The 20,889-nt window shown below is 42.3% G+C and overlaps 1 protein-coding gene across 3 annotated transcripts in view; it reads right to left on the reverse strand.

The window, feature by feature from the left end:
- The window catches only part of ROBO3 (roundabout guidance receptor 3), a 146,765-nt gene that overhangs the window by 63,803 nt on the left and 62,073 nt on the right, over window positions 1-20,889 (reverse strand). For all 3 annotated transcript variants that reach the window (XM_088139100.1, XM_088139101.1, XM_088139099.1), the window contains exon 3: window positions 989-1,146. In XM_088139100.1, the coding sequence (XP_087995226.1) occupies window positions 989-1,146 (158 nt within the window). The remainder of the gene's footprint in view (window positions 1-988; window positions 1,147-20,889) is intronic.

Below are 20,889 nucleotides of genomic sequence, written 5' to 3' on the forward strand. Positions count from 1 at the left end.
CCTTGCTTGCGTGTCATTCCTTCTACTAGTGATCAGACTCACCCTTGGGTGCCATGATCATATAATGTTGGGTGATTTATTTATTTAAATACTTTATATGAGCCCCCATCGCCCAAAAGTGATGCTGGGTGGCATACAGAGGTGAAAACAAAACCCACAACATGAAACCCAGGGCACCCAAGGTTAAAACAGTAAGCTCCCACAAAAAACAAAAACAAAAACACATCAGCAACAGCAGAGCTCACCTAACTTCCTGGTCCAAATGCCTAGAGAAACAGCCAGGTCTTTGAAGTGCTACAAAAGTCTAACAGCGTTGGGGCCATTTGGATTTCCAGGGGGATGCTGTTCCACAAGGCAGGCACTGTCACTAAAAAGGCACAACTCTGGGATCCATCAAATATTGTCTGATGGAAAGGACCAGAGCATGCTAGATGAGAAAGAGGTAGTCATCCTGTGGCCATGCTTTTAGACCTCCCAGTTGCCACAAAGCAGGCTGGGAAGTAGTGACTTCTTTTCCACTTTTAATCTTTTTCCCATCCAAAGGGAATTTTTTTTAAAAAAAAAACTATGATGGCACAACTTGGGTTAATGCCTCCAGGCACAGGTTGAGGAGTCATCTACCCATACCTGTCCATTTGTTCCTCTTTGACTGTTCCCTTCCATGTGACCCAAGGAGGATGAAAGACCACACAGCAAATGCCCACAGAAGCAGGGTCTTCATGGGACCTGTTTCTTAATCTCATATGTGGATGTTGGAAGGCTAGTTAATCCTCCAGCAAGCAGTTTACATAACACTGGGAGGTTAGTTGATTAGGAGGAGTGAGAGCTCAGGAATGGTGTCATGGACCAGAAGGTAAATAAGCCCAACTTGGCCTATTGTCCAGAAGCTGTTTATCCTTGCCTAGAAAGACGGACCCAAGGCATTTTCCTAAATTTTTCCATCCTGGTAGGCAACGGGTGCACAAAAAGCAGAGATTTTCAGTCTCACCGTGATGCGCTCCTCCTTGTCAGTGATGCGGATGCTGTTCTTCTTCCAGGAAATGGTGGGTTCCGGGTGGCCTCTTGGTGGGATACACTCCATCACTGCTGGCTCACCAGCTGCTACTACCACATCACTGGGAGCCTGTCGGAAGTCATCTCTTAAGACTGCAAGAAAAAGGAAGGCCATGAATGTCCCTTCACAAGGGATAAGACTAGCAGCAGAGAGACTGGGGTGGGAGCCAAGGAAACATACGAAGATCATCCTGCTTTGCGTCCTCCAGGAAGCTCTTTTTCCCATCAAAGACAGCATGAAGCATCCTTTAAAAAGTACTGTATGGTGGAAAAGAAGTATACAGGCAACTCAGCTGGCCCAGAAAGCCAGAAAATTGCAAATTGTGAGGAAACAAGATCTGGATCTCACTGGAATGCCCGTTTCCCAAATCTCGTCACCAAAGCAGGCCTTCCTGCCCTATTGCAAAGAACTGACCCCCATGCTTTCCCTCACTGTGGTATTTCATACCTCCCTCCCCCTCATTTCCTCACTACTATCTGGACCCAGCTTTAAGGGCAGCAGGAACTAACAACTCCCACGCCGGAAACAGCACTCGGCTTAACAGCTGCTCCCTCTGCTATCCGGTACATGCCCCAATAGGGCCAAGCTTTGCCATATGGCCTAGAGGGATGCACGCGAGTTCGCAAGCAAAATACGCCTCACCTTTGCCAAGTGCAATGTGGCAATTTTCCTAAGCAAGCATAATCTCTTTGGACCCTCTTCCCAGAGCAACAGGGCTTGCAAAAAACCTGAACAGAACCTGGGCAAACGTGCACGCCTGGGCAGGGAGGTCTACCCCAGAAGCTTTTTGGCAACAGTCGCGTTCCAAATCTCAAGTGCTGCCCAGTGAGTACATGGGAAAGAGAGAAAGAAAAATCTGCATTGGGTGTAACTCCGTAAACTCAAGGCACACGTTTCCTTACCACAGGAAAAGTAGGAAGGGATGGGAAATCCAATGGTCTGTCTGAGAATATGCCTTGGCTCAAAATGTGACCCTTTCAGCCCTGCCATCTAATAAGGACGTGATGCAATTCAAGGAAAGAAAGAAATTCTTTCCTGATTGCCAATCTCTTGGGGGAAGCAGAGATGAGGACATCTCCCCCACTCTCAACCCCTGGTCTTTTCTCTAGTCAGTTTCACAAGTTGATTTCATCAGGACCCCCATCTTAATCCCTTCGAGTCCATTTCAATCTCCTTATATGAGTAGTGTGCATCTTCCCCTAGCAACAATTCATACTTGAAGCTGAAAATACCACAACTTGGAAACACACTTTTTGGCAGGGCACAAAAGAAGGCGGGGGGGGGGGGACTGGATTTAAAAAAATGGAAAATAGTATCAGCAGGAACAGTTGGAGTGTATACTGGGTATTCCAAGAATGGGACTGTCAGTACACTGCTGGGACATAGTTCCCATGCAGATTATTATTATTTTTTTAGATTTTTTATCCCGCCTTTCTTATTTTTATAAATAACTCAAGGTGGTGAACACACCTAATACTCCTTCCTCCTCCTGTTTTCCCCACAACAACAATCCTGTGAGGTGAGTTGGGCTGAGAGAGAGGGACTAGCCCAAAGTCACCTAGTTGGCTTTCATGTCAAAAGCAGGATTAGAACTCACCATCTCCTGCTTTCTAGCCTGGTGCCTTCACCACTAGACCAAACTGGCTCTAAAATAAATTGTATTATTAATGCAACATTAATAAAATAGTGTGTCAACGTTAAGGGTAAGAATACTAAATTGTTTCTATTTTCTAAATTGGTTTCTTAGACCAAAGGAACAGGAGATGCTGTATTATTTTCTCCCAAATGAGAAATACGTTTCTAAAACAATCTCCATTCTTGAACATTTCCTTGGCCAGGGGAGTAGAGAGAGGAATATGCAAAGCAAAAGAAGTTTTGTCACTGTTTTGCAGAAGGGGCTGATTTGAAGATTGCTTACACATACACACACACACACACACACACACACACACGAGTTTGTTGGATAGCATATCTGCTTCAGACCTTCTATAAAAGGATCTCTCTCCTAGGGGTGTCCGAGTTTAACTCCCCAGCAGTGATGAGAGAGGAAAAAATTGGGGGCCTTCTAAAATTCACCTCCTCTTGAGAGGATCACTGAACCCCCTCATAAACCGAGTAGAGCCAGCATCTTTGCTCTAAAACTATTCCCAAAACAAAATTCCCAAATCCTATATTGTGAATTGGTTACTTTGGAAGGCAATGGAAGAGATAGGAAAGACTTTAAAAAAAGAAAGCACCACCATCAAGATTTAGGTGGACCAGCATCTCATGACAACCTGTGGATGAAACAAAGGCAGACCAGCTTGTGCCTTTTCATAAATGAAATCTGGGCCTTTTTGCTCAGTCTCTTTCTGCCTCATCTGAATTATTAAGGACCCCACAAATTCACCACCCCTTAGGCTGCCTCATGTATTTACCACTGCACGACTAATTATTCCTTCTCTGAGTTGTTCCCTAATCAGTCGCTGCTTGCCAAAATAATTCAGCATTTTATAACCATTACAGGGAAATGTCAGGGCTTTATTGCACAACTGCCTGTCAGAGGCTATTTATGGCATTGCAGAAATTTCCTCGACTTGTAAAACACACCAGAGTAGCTGCAGCCAGCAAAAGAGCAACAGCAGAAACAACATTTCATTTTGCCTGACTTTATGATTCCAGAGGGTTCGCCTTGTGCTTTGGACACACAGCTATTCATCCATGTACTGATCCCGAGGCCCCTGGGGAAGTGATCCCTTGAAAACAGGAAAAGAGAGGAGGCAAAGCTCGTTGGTTTGAATTAGCAGCAACTGTCTAAAGAACAGATTCAATTACAGGAGCGATGTGGACACCATTGGAAGACCTGAAGGATCAGGTTGGGGACAGGATCCTCCTTGAGAAAATCTTTCCCTGTGGCTGCTACGGGTTGACACCAACTTCATATGACACTATCAAACAAATTGTCTAAAGAGCCCATAACCAATTAGAAAGCTGAAACATGAAAGATTTCATTGTATGGGGCAGCATGTTCCAAGCATCTGAAAGCTATTGTATGGCTGATGCACAATGTCTCCTTGACTATGGGATGCAAAGTAGAAGAGGAGTACTTATGTTTAAAGACCCTTCCAAGTGTTGTCATTGTTAAGCCCTGTCTCAAAGTGCTGTTAGGCATTACCTGCAACTCCTTACCCATACTCTCATTTGACCTGAGATATTATTACATTGCAACATTTTATTGGCTAAATAGTGTGGTTAGAACACCAAGCTGTTAAGCCGGGCACTGGAGAACTGGGGTAAAACAAAAGGCAAAGGACTTAAGGATGTCACCAACCATATCAGAGAACATATTTCAGTCTGGATCACAAATAAGGGGCTGCAACAGCAGCCAAAAAGGTGAGGTAGGAATTTTTTTATATGAACCCTTTCCTACTTCTCCAATGCACCATTTTGAACCAAACAAACTACTTCAGTCCTTTGTTTTTAGCTTCAGCTACAATACAAGTCTACTCTTCCAATGAATATTTTGGGAATATTCTGCAATAAGTTTACTTTTACAATGTTTAGGAGAAATCTCTTGAATTTATATCAGAGGTTGGTGTTAAATGATCCCTCCTCTTCCCCCCACAGCAATGAAAGAATGTGTCAGAATTGTGCACGTGCAGTGTTTCCCCACTACACAGCATAGTTGTGGTCCAGACACATAGGTTGCGCCCATGTGTCTAGTTGATACCTGAATGAGATGTACAGATAAAAATTGGATTTGAGAATGATCTTGGCCAGTCATGGTTCTTGCCTGGAAAAGGAGCAACAGGATAACCCTTTACATTGGCAAGAGGTGTGACCTGCATCCTTTGAATAGAAGAGCAAGATGACAATTTAATAATATACCCGTGCAGAATTATCTGTGTACCTGGAGGATGAACTGGGAGAGACCAAGCTCCGTCCATCCTACAGAGATAAAAATGAAGTAGCCTCCCATTTATGAGAGGTACTTTGAACGGATCAGAGTGAGAGTGCGTGACCACAACTAGGATGGCAAGTATGGAATTGACTTCTGGCATTGCACTCTATCTCCCCAGAGTTGTTTTCAAAATGAAAGATCATTAACCTAATAGCTGCAAAAGATGAACATGAACTAAAGACTTAGCCAAAGCCTGTACCATCTGAGACTCACCTGGCTCAGTTCAACTGAGAAAAAAAGAGGAAAAACAGGACATAACATCATGCAACATGGAAAGGCAGAAGAAATTTCCCTCTTGGGGTTTGGGATGTTGTATGTAATCTCAACATTCGAAACATCAAATGGGACTGAACATAACTTCTAATGCTCAGGTTTACAGATCACCCAAGGAATGGCTGGCTGAAGATTTGGAATCAATAAAAGTAAACATATCATAAGCATTTCTCTGCATCAAGATATGTGGTGGGACTCATAGTTTAATTAGCTTTTGAAAGGGGGTTACGTAAATTCACGGTGGGGAGACTTAGCAAAAGCTATTAGCCAAATAAATAAATGAAGCTTCCACATTCTAGGGCATTGCACCAACAAATATTGGTTTCCATGCAGGAAGCCCTTGGTTTCCAGGCTACATTGATGGGCTTTCTGGAAGCACTGGATCGGGTTACTGTTTGAAGCAGATTCTGGCCTGTCCTTGTATTTTTTTGGAACACCAATTTGCCTTCTGTACCATGTTATTAAGGCTGAAACAGATACACAAAAACCCAAGGCCTGCTTGCGCATAGGAACCTGTGATGCTGACCCTGACCCTGAACATTTGACAAAATCCTCAAATCTCTCTATTTCTCAGGTCAATGCCCTACATTGGCCTTTGCTTCATCCCAACTCTGCAATCAGAGAGAGAGAGGGAGAGAGAGAAGTGCCAGGATCTTGTCTACTTTTTGAAATATCTGCTTCATCTTTCAATACTTTAGAAGAAAGAGAGGAGGGAGGAGGGAGGGAGGAGAGGGAGGGAAAAAAAAAGAGAGTATGCTTACTAGGCATTAATGGAGTGTCAATAAGCCATTTAACTTTGAGCCGAGTAATACACCATAAATATTCATACCTAAGTGTAATATACTGAAATAATCTTGCTGGTAATGAGCAATAAAATACAGATATATTGCTTATTAAATATTTATGCCTACAACCCAAGAGCTTTGTCAGAATGGATGCCTTTGGAGGGAACTGGACGCAGCAACATAGTAAAATGCTTACAATATTAGTTAAGCAACACGTCCCTTGAGGTCATGGTTCCCAGATCCTGCATGGCAACAGAGGCACCATGTGCCAGCAATTAGTTACCACTTACACTGCCATCATTACTACTAAGTGGTCTTTAGAATAGGAGCGGGTCCAATCATTGGTCAACCTTATTTCCTAGCAGAAAATTGTGCCAGGAAACTGTTCAGAAGGGAGAAAGTGTGGAATCTTCCTGAAGCCAAAACTGACATAAGGAACCAGAGTTGGGTTTAAGAATTCAGCCAATATTTGACTGCTGAACTGATAAACTGCACTATACTCAATCAGATAATTGGTTCATCTAGCCAAGTACTCTTTTCTCCAGGATGTTGCAAAATTTAACTCCCCAAAGCCCTGGCCATACTGACCAGGGTTGATGTCTATTAAAATCCAATCTTCTGTAAGATGCCAGGTTGCTTACCCATGATTTACTTGAACTGGCAAAAAACCTTCAAGGTCTTTCCTGTCACCGGTGATCCTTTTAATCAGAGACATAACCGACTGGATCAATCGCACTCTGAATGCAATACAGGTGCTGTAGCATTTTAGTCATTCTCTGTCACCAGACATGTGAAAGACCCAGAGAACTGCTGTCCATTATAGTTGACAAAACTGGGCTAGAGGGAGATGCACTACAGTCTGGTGCACTCAACTGGGGATGGGTTGTTAATTTTCAGCCAGTTCAGTTTATCAAAACTGAATTTACCTCTGCCTCCCTTCCTATGTCAGAGAGAATTTAAAGAGAGAAGAAGAGGAAAAGTGGCTCTTGTGAACCTCATCACAGATAGAGGAATTAGAAGCAGAAGCCACTACTATTCTAGGGTGTGTTCAGCCTATGGTCACAAATTCCCCCAATTGGAATGACTACTCTGATTATCTGTCTCAGAATGATTAACACATTGGACAGGGAAGTCAGATAAGAAGGGTGGCAATTCTGCTAATAGCCATCTATCACACATCTGAGCAAATCACATCACCTGGATGACCTTTTCTAGATTTGAAGCTAAGCAGGATTGGACTTGATTAATATTTGGATAGAATTCAACCAGCAATTTCCAGGGCTGTAGGCTAGACGGGGCAATTGAAATGCATTCTGGAAGAAAGCAATAGCAAACCATTTTCATATTAAAGCCATAAAAATTACCTAAATGTATTCATGAGGTCACCAAGAGTTGAGCCTGATGGGGAGGCATTATCTATCTAGGTAACATTCCCTCCCTCCTTCCCTACTTGGTTTTACTTAATCACAGAGGAACAAAACATCACTTTGCATGCTTCTTCAATACTAGAAACTTCTTTTAAAAAATACAATGATTCTAGATTTTGAATGCAATAATACGTTCACAACAATTGTACAACTGGAAGGTCACTCATTTGTAACTCCTCTTCCTTTGATTTCTTTCATTGGTAGCTTTCCATTTTATGTGATAGACACCTTAAAGCTCCAGTTTTAGAGAAGAATTCTGATTTTAGAGACAGATTTTCTAACTTTCTTGGTTTTCACACTTTCTATTCTAGTTATATTACTTTTTCTTTAAAAAACCTTTTATAGGAAAGACTTGGGTGATCTCAGCACAGAAGCAAAAAGAGCTAGCGAAGGCTGCCTGGATGAAATGGCTTCGATTCTCCTACAGAAAATCTTCTACCAGATTCCCTTCTTTCCACTGCTCAGTTGTCAGTCCCTCATTTATACCTTCATCCATAATTTGTCTAGCTTCTGCCCAGAGGGGCTAGATCATGTCAAAGTTAGGTGGTTCCTGTGATACCTAAATGTTACAACCTTGAAACAGTAGTAAATGGTGGCAATAACCAGTTAGTCCTAACAGGAATAAACTTCAACAGATTAAGAATCTGCATAGAGTAAATTGCATGCAGTGTTTTCCAATGTCTGAATAGGGAACTTCATAATGGAACAGCTGCAGCGCACTTGGAACAAGGCTACTTCTGAAAAGTTTTCAAAAACTCCAGCTGGCTGAGAATACTACAACCCAACTGTGGATTAGGGCAGGTTTTAGGAGGTTGGTCTGTTTGTTGGCATAACTCAAAGTGCTGGTTAGGACTGCCAGTGCAGGATGATCTTTGGTAACCAAGGCTAACACCCCTTCCTTCCTTCCTTCCTTCCTTCCTTCCTTCCTTCCTTCCTTCCTTCCTTCCTTCCTTCCTTCCTTCCTTCCTTCCTTCCTTCCCTCCCTCCTCCTCTTCCTTTTCTTCCTTTCTTCCTTCCTTCCTTTCTTTCTTCCTTTCTTCCTTCCTTCCTTCCTTTCTTTTCTTTCTCTCTATCTCTCTGTCCCTCCCTCCCTCCCTCCAGTGGCCTTCAGGGGTACACTGGTGGTACAGTGATGCCTTCAGAATAGGCAGGGAAAAGATTTCAGAATTGAGACTGCTTTTTTTTTCTTTAATTTTAGGACTTGATATTTTGGGGGGACAGTTAATATACTGAGACTTCCTGCCAATTTTTCTGTTCTTGGTTTTGCTTTCCACTGAAGAACAGCACAAAAATTGGGCAAATATTTCTCAATAGCTTATTGCTGGGGTTTCTTGAACAGTAGTGGAGTTTTCTGAGAGCCAGTTTGGGGTAGTGGTTAAGGCACCAGGCTAGAAAGTGGGCCTGTGAGTTCTATTCCTGCCTTGGACACATAGCCAGCTGGGTGACCTTGGCCCAGTCATCCCTCTCAACCCTAGGAAGGAGGCAATGGCAAACCACTTCCGAAATCTTGCCAAGAAAACTGCAGGGACTTGTCCAAGGCGGTTGCCACTAGTCAACACTGACTCAAAGGCACACACACACATGCACACACACACAAGTGGAGTTCTCTTAGTGGTTAACCCTTGTTAAAAGGGGGGGGGAGAGGAAGAGTTAATGGTTAACCCAGTACCAATGAATGCTTTGTTCCATAATTAGATCCCCACTGGAGATTTTTCTAAATATAGCAGCCAGGCGCTGAGCACTTCTCTCTTGCTCTCCAAATAAAATTAATAAGTATAGGAAGATGCAATTAACTGGCAGTAACCCTGATAATCTAGATCAATGGCTGGCAAATTCTTAATGAAGTGTTAAATTGGGTCTGTCTCCCTATAGCACGTCTCCTGAAGGCTGTTTGGTGATAGATTTAATCCCTCTCCTGTCCCAGACCAGGATAGATTATTCAAGGAGACTGATGGGGCTGGAGTAGAAGCAGCCAGAAGGAAGACAGATGAATGGACTATCTGGGCTAGTGGGAGATCCCTATTCAAAATGGGCCCCTTGTTCGCACATCAACCAAGGGGCAAACAAAGTCATCCGGGACTTCTTTTATTTACCCTTTCATCCATTTCTATTTATTTATTCACTTTCTAAGGCCACCCCTTTGCCAAATGCGCCTGGCAGCTTACAGAGTTAAAAACAAGAGATACCAACAAACAGAAATATCACAACAGTAAAAGAAATCTCCCTGGGGAAAAGGAGAGCTTCAAAATACACAACAGAGGGCAGGTTCACACATCATCCCAGCCTGTTGCCTAAGGGAAAAGCAAGGCCCACCTAAAGGATAGCAGGATCGGGGCCACGTGGATTTTGCAGCTCCAAGAGGCACACACAGTGACCGGGAAGGCATGCAAGACGTTCCCACTGCCCAGCCAGACACAATGCAAAATATTTTCTCTGTTAAATGCAAGAATACAGCATCAATTACTTCTTTGTACCCAGAACCACAGAGAATCTTTTACCACTCTGATATGGTCTCTCCTGCATGCCAAGCCTGGCGCCAGCATTTAGGACAGTTAGATAAATGTGAAGGCTTACAAGGTTTAGCCTCAGGATTATTGTTTTCAATTGTTACTAATGTTTTACAATAGCTGAGATTACAGAATTCCTCAAGGAAAAGATAGAGATGAAGAACTACCATCCTGAAATATAAACTCAGAGAGTTTTAAAAGATTGCTAAATGCACCCCCTGTACATTCAGCTACATTCTACTTGATTAAACAAGTAAATTGTGATTTCATCACCACTAATAAAAAAAATTGTTGCATCTTTACTTGGAGTATCAGTTGATTCAGAGTAGGATGTAGAGATTAGCTTTAAGCAAAACATGACATAGCACTGGGCCTAGGACTGTTCTGATCCAGAGATTTAGCAAGCCAAGCTCAGTTCTTGATGGTGGGTCTTCCACTATAACTTATACATACATGGCCCCTAGTGTTTGCAGTATCACAAACAAACCTAGATATATTCCTCCAATAGCAAAGCTAATTTTGTTCATTGAAGCTACTACCAAGACGTTGGCTTCAGGGGAGAGCTTTGCATATGAAATATTTATTCAGGCCTTGATGTCAAGGACCAGATAATTTGCCTTTGATGCTGGTGAGCTCCATCAGAATTAATGGACAAATAATCCCATATGGTCATTTTAATACCAAATATGATTGCTTTCTTGTGAGGGAACATGAAGAAGAATGCAACAGTTGTTTTCCAGGTTACTGCAGAGGTTGGTAAGATAACACCCAAAGGTTTTAGGATGCCAGGGACACCCTAGAAGGCATCTCAGAATCCTCCAAATGAAATTCTAAAAAGTTGCAAGTGGAAATCTCAAAAATCTGTCAATCTGATGACATTTCAGGCAAGAGAACCCGAGATCTCAAGGGTGAGAAATTGCCAGAATCTGATGAAAATTGGTGATCTTTTGGTTGTTCATTCATACTTTCATTCTTGAAGCCTGAAAATGTTTCCAACCCCTCCTTTGTCATTTTCCCTAACTGAATGCTTCAAGCTACACACAAACCCCAAGATCTTCTCTTAAAGCAAGTCGTGTTTGACTTGGACTTGTTTGAAGTGTTGACTTTCAAAGAAAACAATGCAACAACTTTCAAACAAAAGCAGAGAAGAAATTTTCCTTGGTTAGATTAATTCCTTTGCCTGGCACCCATCTCTTGTATAAAATGATCTGCCCCAGCTGCTGTAGACTGCTCTAGCTTCACCAGCCTGCCAAGGGGAGAACTTTCAGAACTACAGAGACATTTTTTCTGAACATGTGTTTGGGGGCCTTAGCAAGTGGACCGCACCTAGCTGTAGAGTCATTAAAAAGGAGTCTGGGACCTTGAGGCCTCCAGTTGTTGACCTCTGTTGCAAACCTTTGTGCCATTCCTGGTTCTGTGTCATTTGTTAACTGTGCAATTGATTATCCAATGAATTAGGTTTTGCATATCCAAGCGTGGAGCGAACTGGCTTCTAATGCACACTTCCCCAACCTGCCTGCCTTCCTCCTTCTGAATGTGTTAGATTAGGACTTCCATAATCCCCAGGTACCACAGGTGTTTCCGTTCAACTCATTGAAGGATGCCAGGCTGGGGAAGCCTCATCTAACCCCTTAATAGCAGCAATGGCAAGAGAAAAGCTTCTTTACTTTGTTTGAATCTGGCCCACTGAATTTTTTTGAAACCTCCATTTTTCAAAAGAGAAAATGAGGAGCTCCCTTGGGAACAGAACAGCCTTTCAAAACTGGCCAATTTGGCTACTAACAAACTTAATGTAGCCACCAGGGTATCTATTTATCACTAACCAAGATGATACACTACCCACTTAAGCCACTAGATATCCTTCTTAACGTGGATCATACATTTGCATGTACTTATCTCTTTTTGTTTCCTTTCTTTCAGTGTGAAAATGCACTTTATTTCCTTGAATAATTAAAACTTTTAAACTATGGTTTCTAGGCAGCTAGAATTTGAATGAAGAAACCATACATCAGCATGCATAAAAACTGCATTTTGAAATTATTTTAATATTAGTGAAATAAAATTGCCTTTAACACATCTGATTATATGTTAAGGCAAAGAGCTAAATCCAGAGGTAGTAATTAAGGAAAAAGCTTTTGTGCCAGCAGCAATTCTAAAAGCTTCTGACAGTTGGGAAGAAAGAAGTGAATGCTAACATTCAAATTCATGGTGAAAGAGGGGGAAAATTAAAATAGAAATTGCACAGCTGAATCTTTCACTCACTGTTGTCAATAACCCCTTGCCAATTTCCTTGAAGAGCTGTGGAATCACTGATACTTGGAGAGGCAATCAAATGCAGACAGTGACCCAGCATTTATTTTATTTTATCACCAGATTTACATCCCACCTTGTAAAGCACAATCGTCCCTTCAAGACCGCGTAAAAAAATCAGAAAATGCCACTGCACTAACAGGATAATTCCCCATGAAAACCACGTTACACCATCTTAAAAGCAAATGGCATCGAACAGCAGTGAAGACATCAGCAACATATCTCTTTGACATTTTCACAGAGGAGAATCTCACAAGTTTGGGACTACTACTTTCCTGGGCTGCTGGCACAAAAATTCACCATTGGCCAGGAGGGGAGCTTGGTGAAGTTCAGTGTGTTCTAGGAAAAAGAAAATGTTGGAAGATGATGATGATGATGATTCAGAAAAAACAGGAGGGCGGGGAGCCTAGTAGACCCCAAAGAGATGTGGGAAGCCAGTGGCCTACAGTACAGGTACCTTATCACCTTCTTTTTCCTCCCAGTGACCTTGCTCTGTGGTGCAGGATGGAAGGCTGACCAGGAAGGGAATGATATTAACTGCACCTGAACATCTGTGTGAGAGCAAGGGTATATGTCCACATGCATATGGATGTGTGTGCAAGTGCACATGCAGACCCTTTGCTGGCTCTCATGATGGAAAAGATTGCCCTCCCCCCACCCTCGGATAACATGATGGGCCTTTTCTGTGCTCTCTGTCCCCCTTTCTGTTGGTAAATGAGATCCTATTCCATCTTCTGTGCAGATAGCCCGTGAACAATCAATGTAGTTCATACCAGGATGCCTCCTCTGCGTTAACACATTACAAATGCGTCGCTGCTCAAGTGAGGTTCTCCAGCCAGATCCTACCAATGGCGAGTTCCCTTCCCAGTTTTCCTTATCTACATTTCACACAACCTTCTTTCTTCTGCACCGTAAGCAGCTTTCCCCAAAGCAACAGGGTGTGATTAAGCCATTGGATGCCTTTTGCCATAGATCACCCATCTCCTGTCGCTGTCCTAGACTTCTGCCTACCTTTTAGCCTGTCAAATTGATTGCTGGCATTTAGAAGGCAGAACCCTGTAGGGCAAACTTGCCATTATATCAGTCGGTAAAGCAATGTGGAGCTACATAAATAACGCTATCGTGCCTGTTATTTAAGGAGTGTGCGCTTACAGGAAAGCGTGAAAGGATATCAAGGTGAATTATCCAAATAACCTCCATATTTATTAGATAATCCATTCAATTGTTGCATCTGCCGGGCCCAAGTCTCCAGCTTCTGCTTTAACTGGGGATTGTACAAAATTATTGCTGCTCACCCCGAAAGATTTAAGACCTTGGGACTGGCCTTTGGAGATGCACAAATTTGAGCATTTGTTGTAGATGCTTACGTCAATCTCAGCAAGAGTTCACTAAGTATCTGCAGTTACATGGCCACCGGTGAGAGGACTTCGGGCACCATGCTTCTGGGGGGTCTGAAAGCACCACCACTTCCTGTTTCCTTTTTGCCCTAATTCTTCCCAAGGGGAAGAATATTGACAGAGGCAGGCAGACAGATAGATAAGACAGCAGTGGGGAAAAACAGCCCCCCCCCAATCTTTTTTAAAGCAAAAGAAGCTTGTGCTCCTGGTTTGGGGCTCCTCCAGGCTGTCAGATCGGGTACAAAGGGAATGGCCTTGAGGTCAGCTGGCTAAGCTTGAAGGCAGCATCGATGGGGCTCTCAGAGCTGCATTCAATCTGTAGCCAGTAGTGCAGGGCAAGGGGGGGACAGAATGGGAAATGGAACACAACCCACCCATCCCTCTTTTATTGTGGCTGTCATATGTAACAAGGAAGTGAGGAGACACTCCAAAATTGAAGGATTCTTTGCAAGGCAGTTGATTCCAGTGGCTCTTGCAAAGCTAAAATAGTATTTACTCCAACCGTTATGACTTAAACTGGGAGGTCAATCAACTAAAGTTTCAGCAGGGCTCAGAGTTCAGAACATAGTCTTAATTTTTCTTGGGTATACCAACAGTGAGGCTTTTCGTTCTGTACAGCTACTATAATCAGGTTTCTCAAAATCCTCTAAAAAAGCTTTTTTAAAAACTCTTTTTGTAGTAATTTCCTTCAGCGCATGCCAGCCATGCATCTTCCTTCCTTCCTTCCTTCCTTCCTTCCTTCCTTCCTTCCTTCCTTCCTTCCTTCCTTCCTTCCTTCCTTCCTTCCTTCCTTCCTTCCTTCCTTCCTTCCTTCCTCTGTTCTTTTGCTGCCCTTTGCTCTCACCTCTTCCTCACCTCTTCCCGCCTGTTCACCCTTCATCTTACATTGAAAGAAATCAGGCATGTTTTGTCAGGCACATACAGACTAGCTTTTTGAATTCTACTGCACGTGGAAAATTCACAGTTTGGAAGTGCTGACAAGTTAATGATGAGATCCAGAGCATTGCAGTAGAGAACGAGTGGGTGACGCTTGGAAGCAATTAATTGCCTACATTACAACTCGTATTTTGACTTCGCATTTTAAAAAGCAGATTGAGTTTTTTGGAAAGCGTGGTGGCTGAGTGGCTGGGTCTCCCCCTCCATCTCCATGGGCTAGTTTACAACTTCTCCTCCTCAGCAGAGGTTAGGTGACTCTGCTGGCCTCATGGGGACCTTGCAACATCTGTCATAGGCCACAAGAGGCAAGTCTTTGTTCTTCTCAGGGAACTGACCCCAGTAAATAGGCACCATTACCCTTTTTCAAACAACTGCTTTGCATTGAGCACAAAAGGATCCACTTGCCACCCAGGGAGGGATTCTGGGTGAAGGGGTAATTACCGCAATTGAAGGCCCCTAGATGAAAGAGATGATGAGGGAAACCAAGCACTGGTATTCGTACTATAATAGTAACAGATGAGGCAGTAAGGGGGTGATTGTACAGCTTCAGGCTGCAGGTGGGGGGTTGTCTCTTTGCTATCTTGCACATACAAAATTTGGAATTAGCTGAAGCCTGGCCTAGAATCCATGTCCCTCTGTGTATGCAGGGCAGGTGTGCTGTACATGGTTGGAAGAACCTTCTATCACACCCAAATCACACCTGCAATCCACAGAGGCTGGGGGCTGAACCAGTTATGGTACTGACCAGCTATGACAGACTTGGGAAATGGGCAGTGGTGGCTAAATCTTTCCTTTTTTAAAAGAATAGCCTAAGTGGTGGGTACACAATCTTTTCAGGCCAAGAGTCACATTCCAATAAATAGGTGGCAGCAGAACAAAATATAATACAAGGGCTAAATGTGACCTTCATGGAGAAAATCTATCTATGTGGTCGCTAGGAGTCAAACATGACTTGATGGCACATAATCAATCATCAATCAATCAAATGTGACCTAATTGAAATAAAACCGATTTGGGGAACTATAATGCTTCTCGGTATTTCATGATTTTTCTGTACTGTCAGATTAATTTGTGACAATTTGGTGGTGACTTTTGGAGGGCCTTGGGGGCTTAGTCAAGGATTTGAGTATGGCCTAAGGTCCTGGGGTCATGAGCTATGCACCCATGGTTTAAATAGAATCTTTTTCTCTTTCTGCCCAATAGCCTTCAGACTTTCCTTCCTGTGATATACAGTTCTGTTGTAGAAGTCCTTCTATATTTCAGATCTCTAAGAGATCTTGTTGGATTTGGCCAAAGATCCCCTGTGACACTTTATGGAACTGAAAGTTAGACTTTGAAGAAGCAGGATCGGAAGTGTATGAACATTTTTGAACTTTGGTGTCGGAGAAGTCTCCTGAGAATACTGTGGACAGCCATGAAAACAAACCAATGGATCACCGAACAAATCAATCCAGAGTTCTCACTCGAGGCACAAATGACCAGGCTCAAATGATCCTACTTTGGACCCAGTATGCAAAGACCCAGTTCTCTGGAGAAGGCTCTGATGCTGGGAAAGGAGGAAGGAAAGAGGAGAAGAGGACAACCAGCAGCAAGCTGGATGGACTCAGTTACAGTGGCAATGAGTACACCATTGGAAGACCAGATTAAGGAGAGATAGTAATGGAGAAAATCTACCTATGCTAGGAGTTGAAAATGACTTGATGGCACATAATCAATCAATCAATCAATCAATCAATCAAGGTAGGTAGGTAGGTAGGTAGGTAGAAAATTAGAGTCAGAAGAGGCCATTTGGGCCATTGAGCTCAACTCCTATTCAGGGCAGATGCTTTCAAGTAACCTTAAATCCCGGCCATGAAAACTTTCCACACTATTACCTCTACTGCACCATGTTCCAGTAGATAACCTGACTTCATATTTTCTACAAAAGGGGATTTCTTTCTTCTTCCTTTCAACATTTTACTTTTCTACCATTCAGGAAAAATTATTTGGGATAGAAATTACACCTATGGCTTATCTGGAAATTCTGCCTTAGTCTAAATTTAGGCAAGCTGTGTTCCAAAGAAATGCATATAACAACTGAGCCCATCACTCTGGAACAATCCTTCTGGATTATAGCACAGAAGCATTGACATTGCTTGAAAGTCTCCAGCGCTCATAATCAGCAGCTCAGATTTCATCAAGTCAGTTCTTCTCCAGTTAATCAAGAATCAGTGCAGTAGCACGGGTGTCAACATAGATTTACAAATTAGCAAACACACATGTGACGATGTGGGTGCATCTTAAGATGCGAATGGGCTGCAGGCTTCCTTAATGATGAGACTCTTCTTGGGTGAAGAGGGGATGGGGGGGAGGGTGCCCATTCAGAATTATGAGAGATGCAGCTAGCTCCATCTGCTTGTGATCAGCATTTGCCAATTACATTCAAGACAGGAAGAATGAAGATTGATGCTGCTGCAGAGTCCTCCACAAAGGGCAGTCATCCATGGAGGATGTGGCAATCCACTTTTTTTTCCCAGAGTGGCCACATGGGTGGCAGGGGAAATCATCAGTACATGAAACCTCATTTCAACTTGGATCTGCTCAAATGAAATCTTACTCCCAATTCTACATATCCAGTCCCATATAACAAGCTGGGTTGGTGGACCATATGCAACACTCAGGTCCTTTCTTGTCCCCCCAGATAATACCACTAACATTTAGTGGCAATGCAGAGGATGAAGAAGAGATGAGTTTTGTTAGATCTGACCAAATGTCCACTGAACATATCCAGATGTTTTCAGCTGTAGTTCCACAATGCCTTGTCCGTGCCTGATATGACTGGAGCTGATAGGATTGGCAATCTAAAACGTCTGGTAGATACCAGGTTAACAGAGAGCTAATCTAGTCCATCATCCTGTACTGTGCAATGACCAACAAGAGGCCTCCAGGAAGAACATAAGCAGCGCAGGAAAGTAATAGCTATCCTGTGCTATCATCCAATAATTCAAATTCAGTGGTAAGTGCCCCAGAAAATGGGGTTTCTATGTAACCATCATGGCTAATATGCACTAACAAATTTCATCTTTCTCTAATCCTTGGTGGATTAGGGATGCAGGATAAATTGGTTTTCCATGCTACTAGAATGTGTGCATTTTTATATTACCTAGAGCAGGATTTTTATTGATTGATTGATTGATTGATTGATTGATTGATTTTTTGCAGTGGTGGCAATGCCCAGAGAGACCTTCTGGTTACTATTTCTCTGATTGAAGACATTTTAGGCAACCCTGGCCTTGCAGAAATCTTTGAGCCTGGAGAAACATCTCAATTTGCTTCAGAAGGGATTGCATAGCCAAAGGACAGTATTTTGTTCTGAAATGTGTTGTGTTCTGCCTAAAATTCAGAAGTCCACAAACGCTCTTGGTAGCTTGCCATGGCTGGTACATGTTTAAACCCACCAATCTGCAGAGCAATTCCATGGAGATCAATTCAGAATTCTATCCTATTAAATTGAATGGAACATAATTTTAGATAAGATTTATAAAAATGCAGACTTAACCTGTTTTCCTTGTGAGTAGCATGACACAAAGTTCTTCTTCATTTATGGATTTACACCCTCAGCATTTTGTAGAAGAATGGCAGGGACTTTAGCATTATAATATCCAACACTGAAAATTACAATATCCTCCTAGAATACATGCAAGAGAATAAAACTTGTTCTCCTTCATCATCCAACAATGATTATGAGGTCCTGAAAAGCTGGATTTCACACCCTTACACTTTGCATATTAAAGGTCAAGAGAATTGTATAGAACAAGACTTCTGGCCCATTAAAAATTAATTCCCATGCTACTTTGAAATAACAATAAAAAGGAATCTGTGAATGACCTTCTCTAGAATACAGTACCTTGCTCCAACTCCGATCTAATTAAACTACTTTTTGCTGGTAGGCCCTGACCTGCAGGTGCTCCTTGCAAATTTTGTTCCTGTCTTTGTAACAAGATACGCTGAAGCAGAAGATATATGCGCCTTGATCCTCTGATATAGGCACTGTTTCAGACTGCTACAAATGAGCCATCAATGAAATAGCTCCAGAATCCTCCCCCTTCAGTTATATAACTCCTGATCACTAGCAGGAGAATGAGATTTTTTAGAAAGAGACATCCATTTGATACTTGCACTGCATGGTCCCTTGTTTGACTTCTTTGAACACCCCACTAAATTGCCATCCTATCTAGCTCTGTGGTGAACTAAGAATGACAGTGGTATTATTCAAAATGTGAGCAATCCATACAGTTACCCTATGACAGTTAAATCTTCCTTGTCAAGTTATAATTGTTCATTATCCCAAATTACTAATGATCTCAAGGGTTAGCATCACTTCAATGTCACAGCAAAAAGGAAGACCTTTCCACCATGATTAATGCTCATTTGGCTTCTGCTGAATGAATCAAAAGACTCCTGGGAACATTGTAGAACATGACATGGAGCGACAGAGAGACAGTGTGTATTGCATTTATTTTTCTGCCCCTTGGTCTGCACTGATTCTGCTGTTGGGCTTGATGGAAAGCTGAACTAGGAAAAATCAGCAACCTGAATCCAAAGGTGAACTCTTCCAGATCTGACCAAAGCATTCCCATTCCATAGGGATTCCTGGATTTTGGCCAATTCTGATGTGACTATCCATACCTCCACTCCACCCCCTGAAGAATGAACTGATTGGAAGATCATTGGGTTTTTACCCTTTCAAAAATTTCACAAGGCAGTTATGTGACCAAAATTTCATGCATGTGTGAGATATATACACATACACATATACAGTACATATACACACAAAGATACACACGGATACACATTTAGGCAAAATCCATTTACGAATACTTTTCTTATGAGAAAGCAAACTATACTATTTTTATGCAACTGCTAAAAAGTTGTCCACTGATGGAGAAACAGGGCAAAATAGATTTGTGAAGGATCAGAGCTGACACAGCTAGAAAGACTGTTCTTTCCCCATGTAGCCCATTAGATGCACGTACCAAATGCAGAATCAGAACGGAGAGCTAATAATGTCTCCTTCTCTAACATTCTGCTTCATAATGTGGAAGTCCTATTTTACACTTATGCCAAATAAATCATTATATGCTGCCTGATTTTAGCCCTCTTTGTGTATTTGGGAGAACACTTGATGGCTGTAACTGAATGTCATGCCTATGGACCCCACTGATACCCTAGTTGGGGAAAGTTTACAGAAGAGCCCCCCATCTTTTAAGACAGTAATTGTAATGGTATGTGAGAATGACCTTGGGAGATGGGGATGGGGGAGATGCTGCCTAGGGAACAATCAGATAAGAGGGGGCATAGCCCACAGATGCATAATGGGCAGAGAAAGAAACTCAGAAGGGACCCTTCCTAGTTTCTCGGCCAATAAAGGAGATGGGGGCAGAATTGTACTTTCAGACTTGCAAGATTCTGTTAATGTAGCCTTACAATAAAGTAGAATTAGCCCATCTAGTTGTGGTTCCTGTCTGGTCTACCCAGGAAGGCTGATAGTAATGGCAGGGATTCAAGATCAGTGCATTGCACCATTGTAGTTTCTCATATTTTTTCTCTCTCCCTCTTTTAAATTACTGAAGTTTGTCACCACTGCTAGTGGTGCCATTATAAATTGCATGAGGAATAATCTCATAAGCAACAGAGGAAAAAAAAAATAAGCAAGAAAGGAAGAGGAGTCCCTAAGGAGACAGTTGACTGTCCAATACAATTTTAAAAAATGTTATCGTTCTATATCAGAAGGTGCTTCCAAAGAGTTTTGGGTGAATAATGACTCTTTGCAGCTGAGTGAAGCCCCATCCAATGAAAAACCAGCCAGGCAAATACAGCTACACACATTCTTTTAAGACAATCACTTGGAGGTTCGCTTCTCCCTGTTGTTATTTTTTCCAGCTCAACTATTATGGGACATAGCCTGGAATGAGAGAGTACAGAGTAGGACAAGAGAAATTAAATGGTTAATTTAGCATTTATTTATTTTTTGAGCTTTTCATGTGCTTCATACACTTCATCTTCTTGCAAGCTGTACAATAATCAATAGAAGGGAATATGAAGTTACCTAGTTGGGTAATGAACCATCTGCAATCAAACAACCAAGCTTGGAGAGCACCATGGACTCCACTGTACAATAATCTTCTAAAATGAGCATTATTATCTCCCCCACCACATTCAGAAGTGCAATGGAGGAAGATTGAGGCTGAGAGATTAGGAAAACAGATAAAGCTACGTAA

The sequence above is a fragment of the Python bivittatus genome, unplaced genomic scaffold (assembly GCF_059951505.1).
Source record: "Python bivittatus isolate LINGU-HERP-01145 unplaced genomic scaffold, Pbiv_v1 ctg000320_np1212, whole genome shotgun sequence".
Classification (NCBI taxonomy): Eukaryota; Metazoa; Chordata; class Lepidosauria; order Squamata; family Pythonidae; genus Python; species Python bivittatus.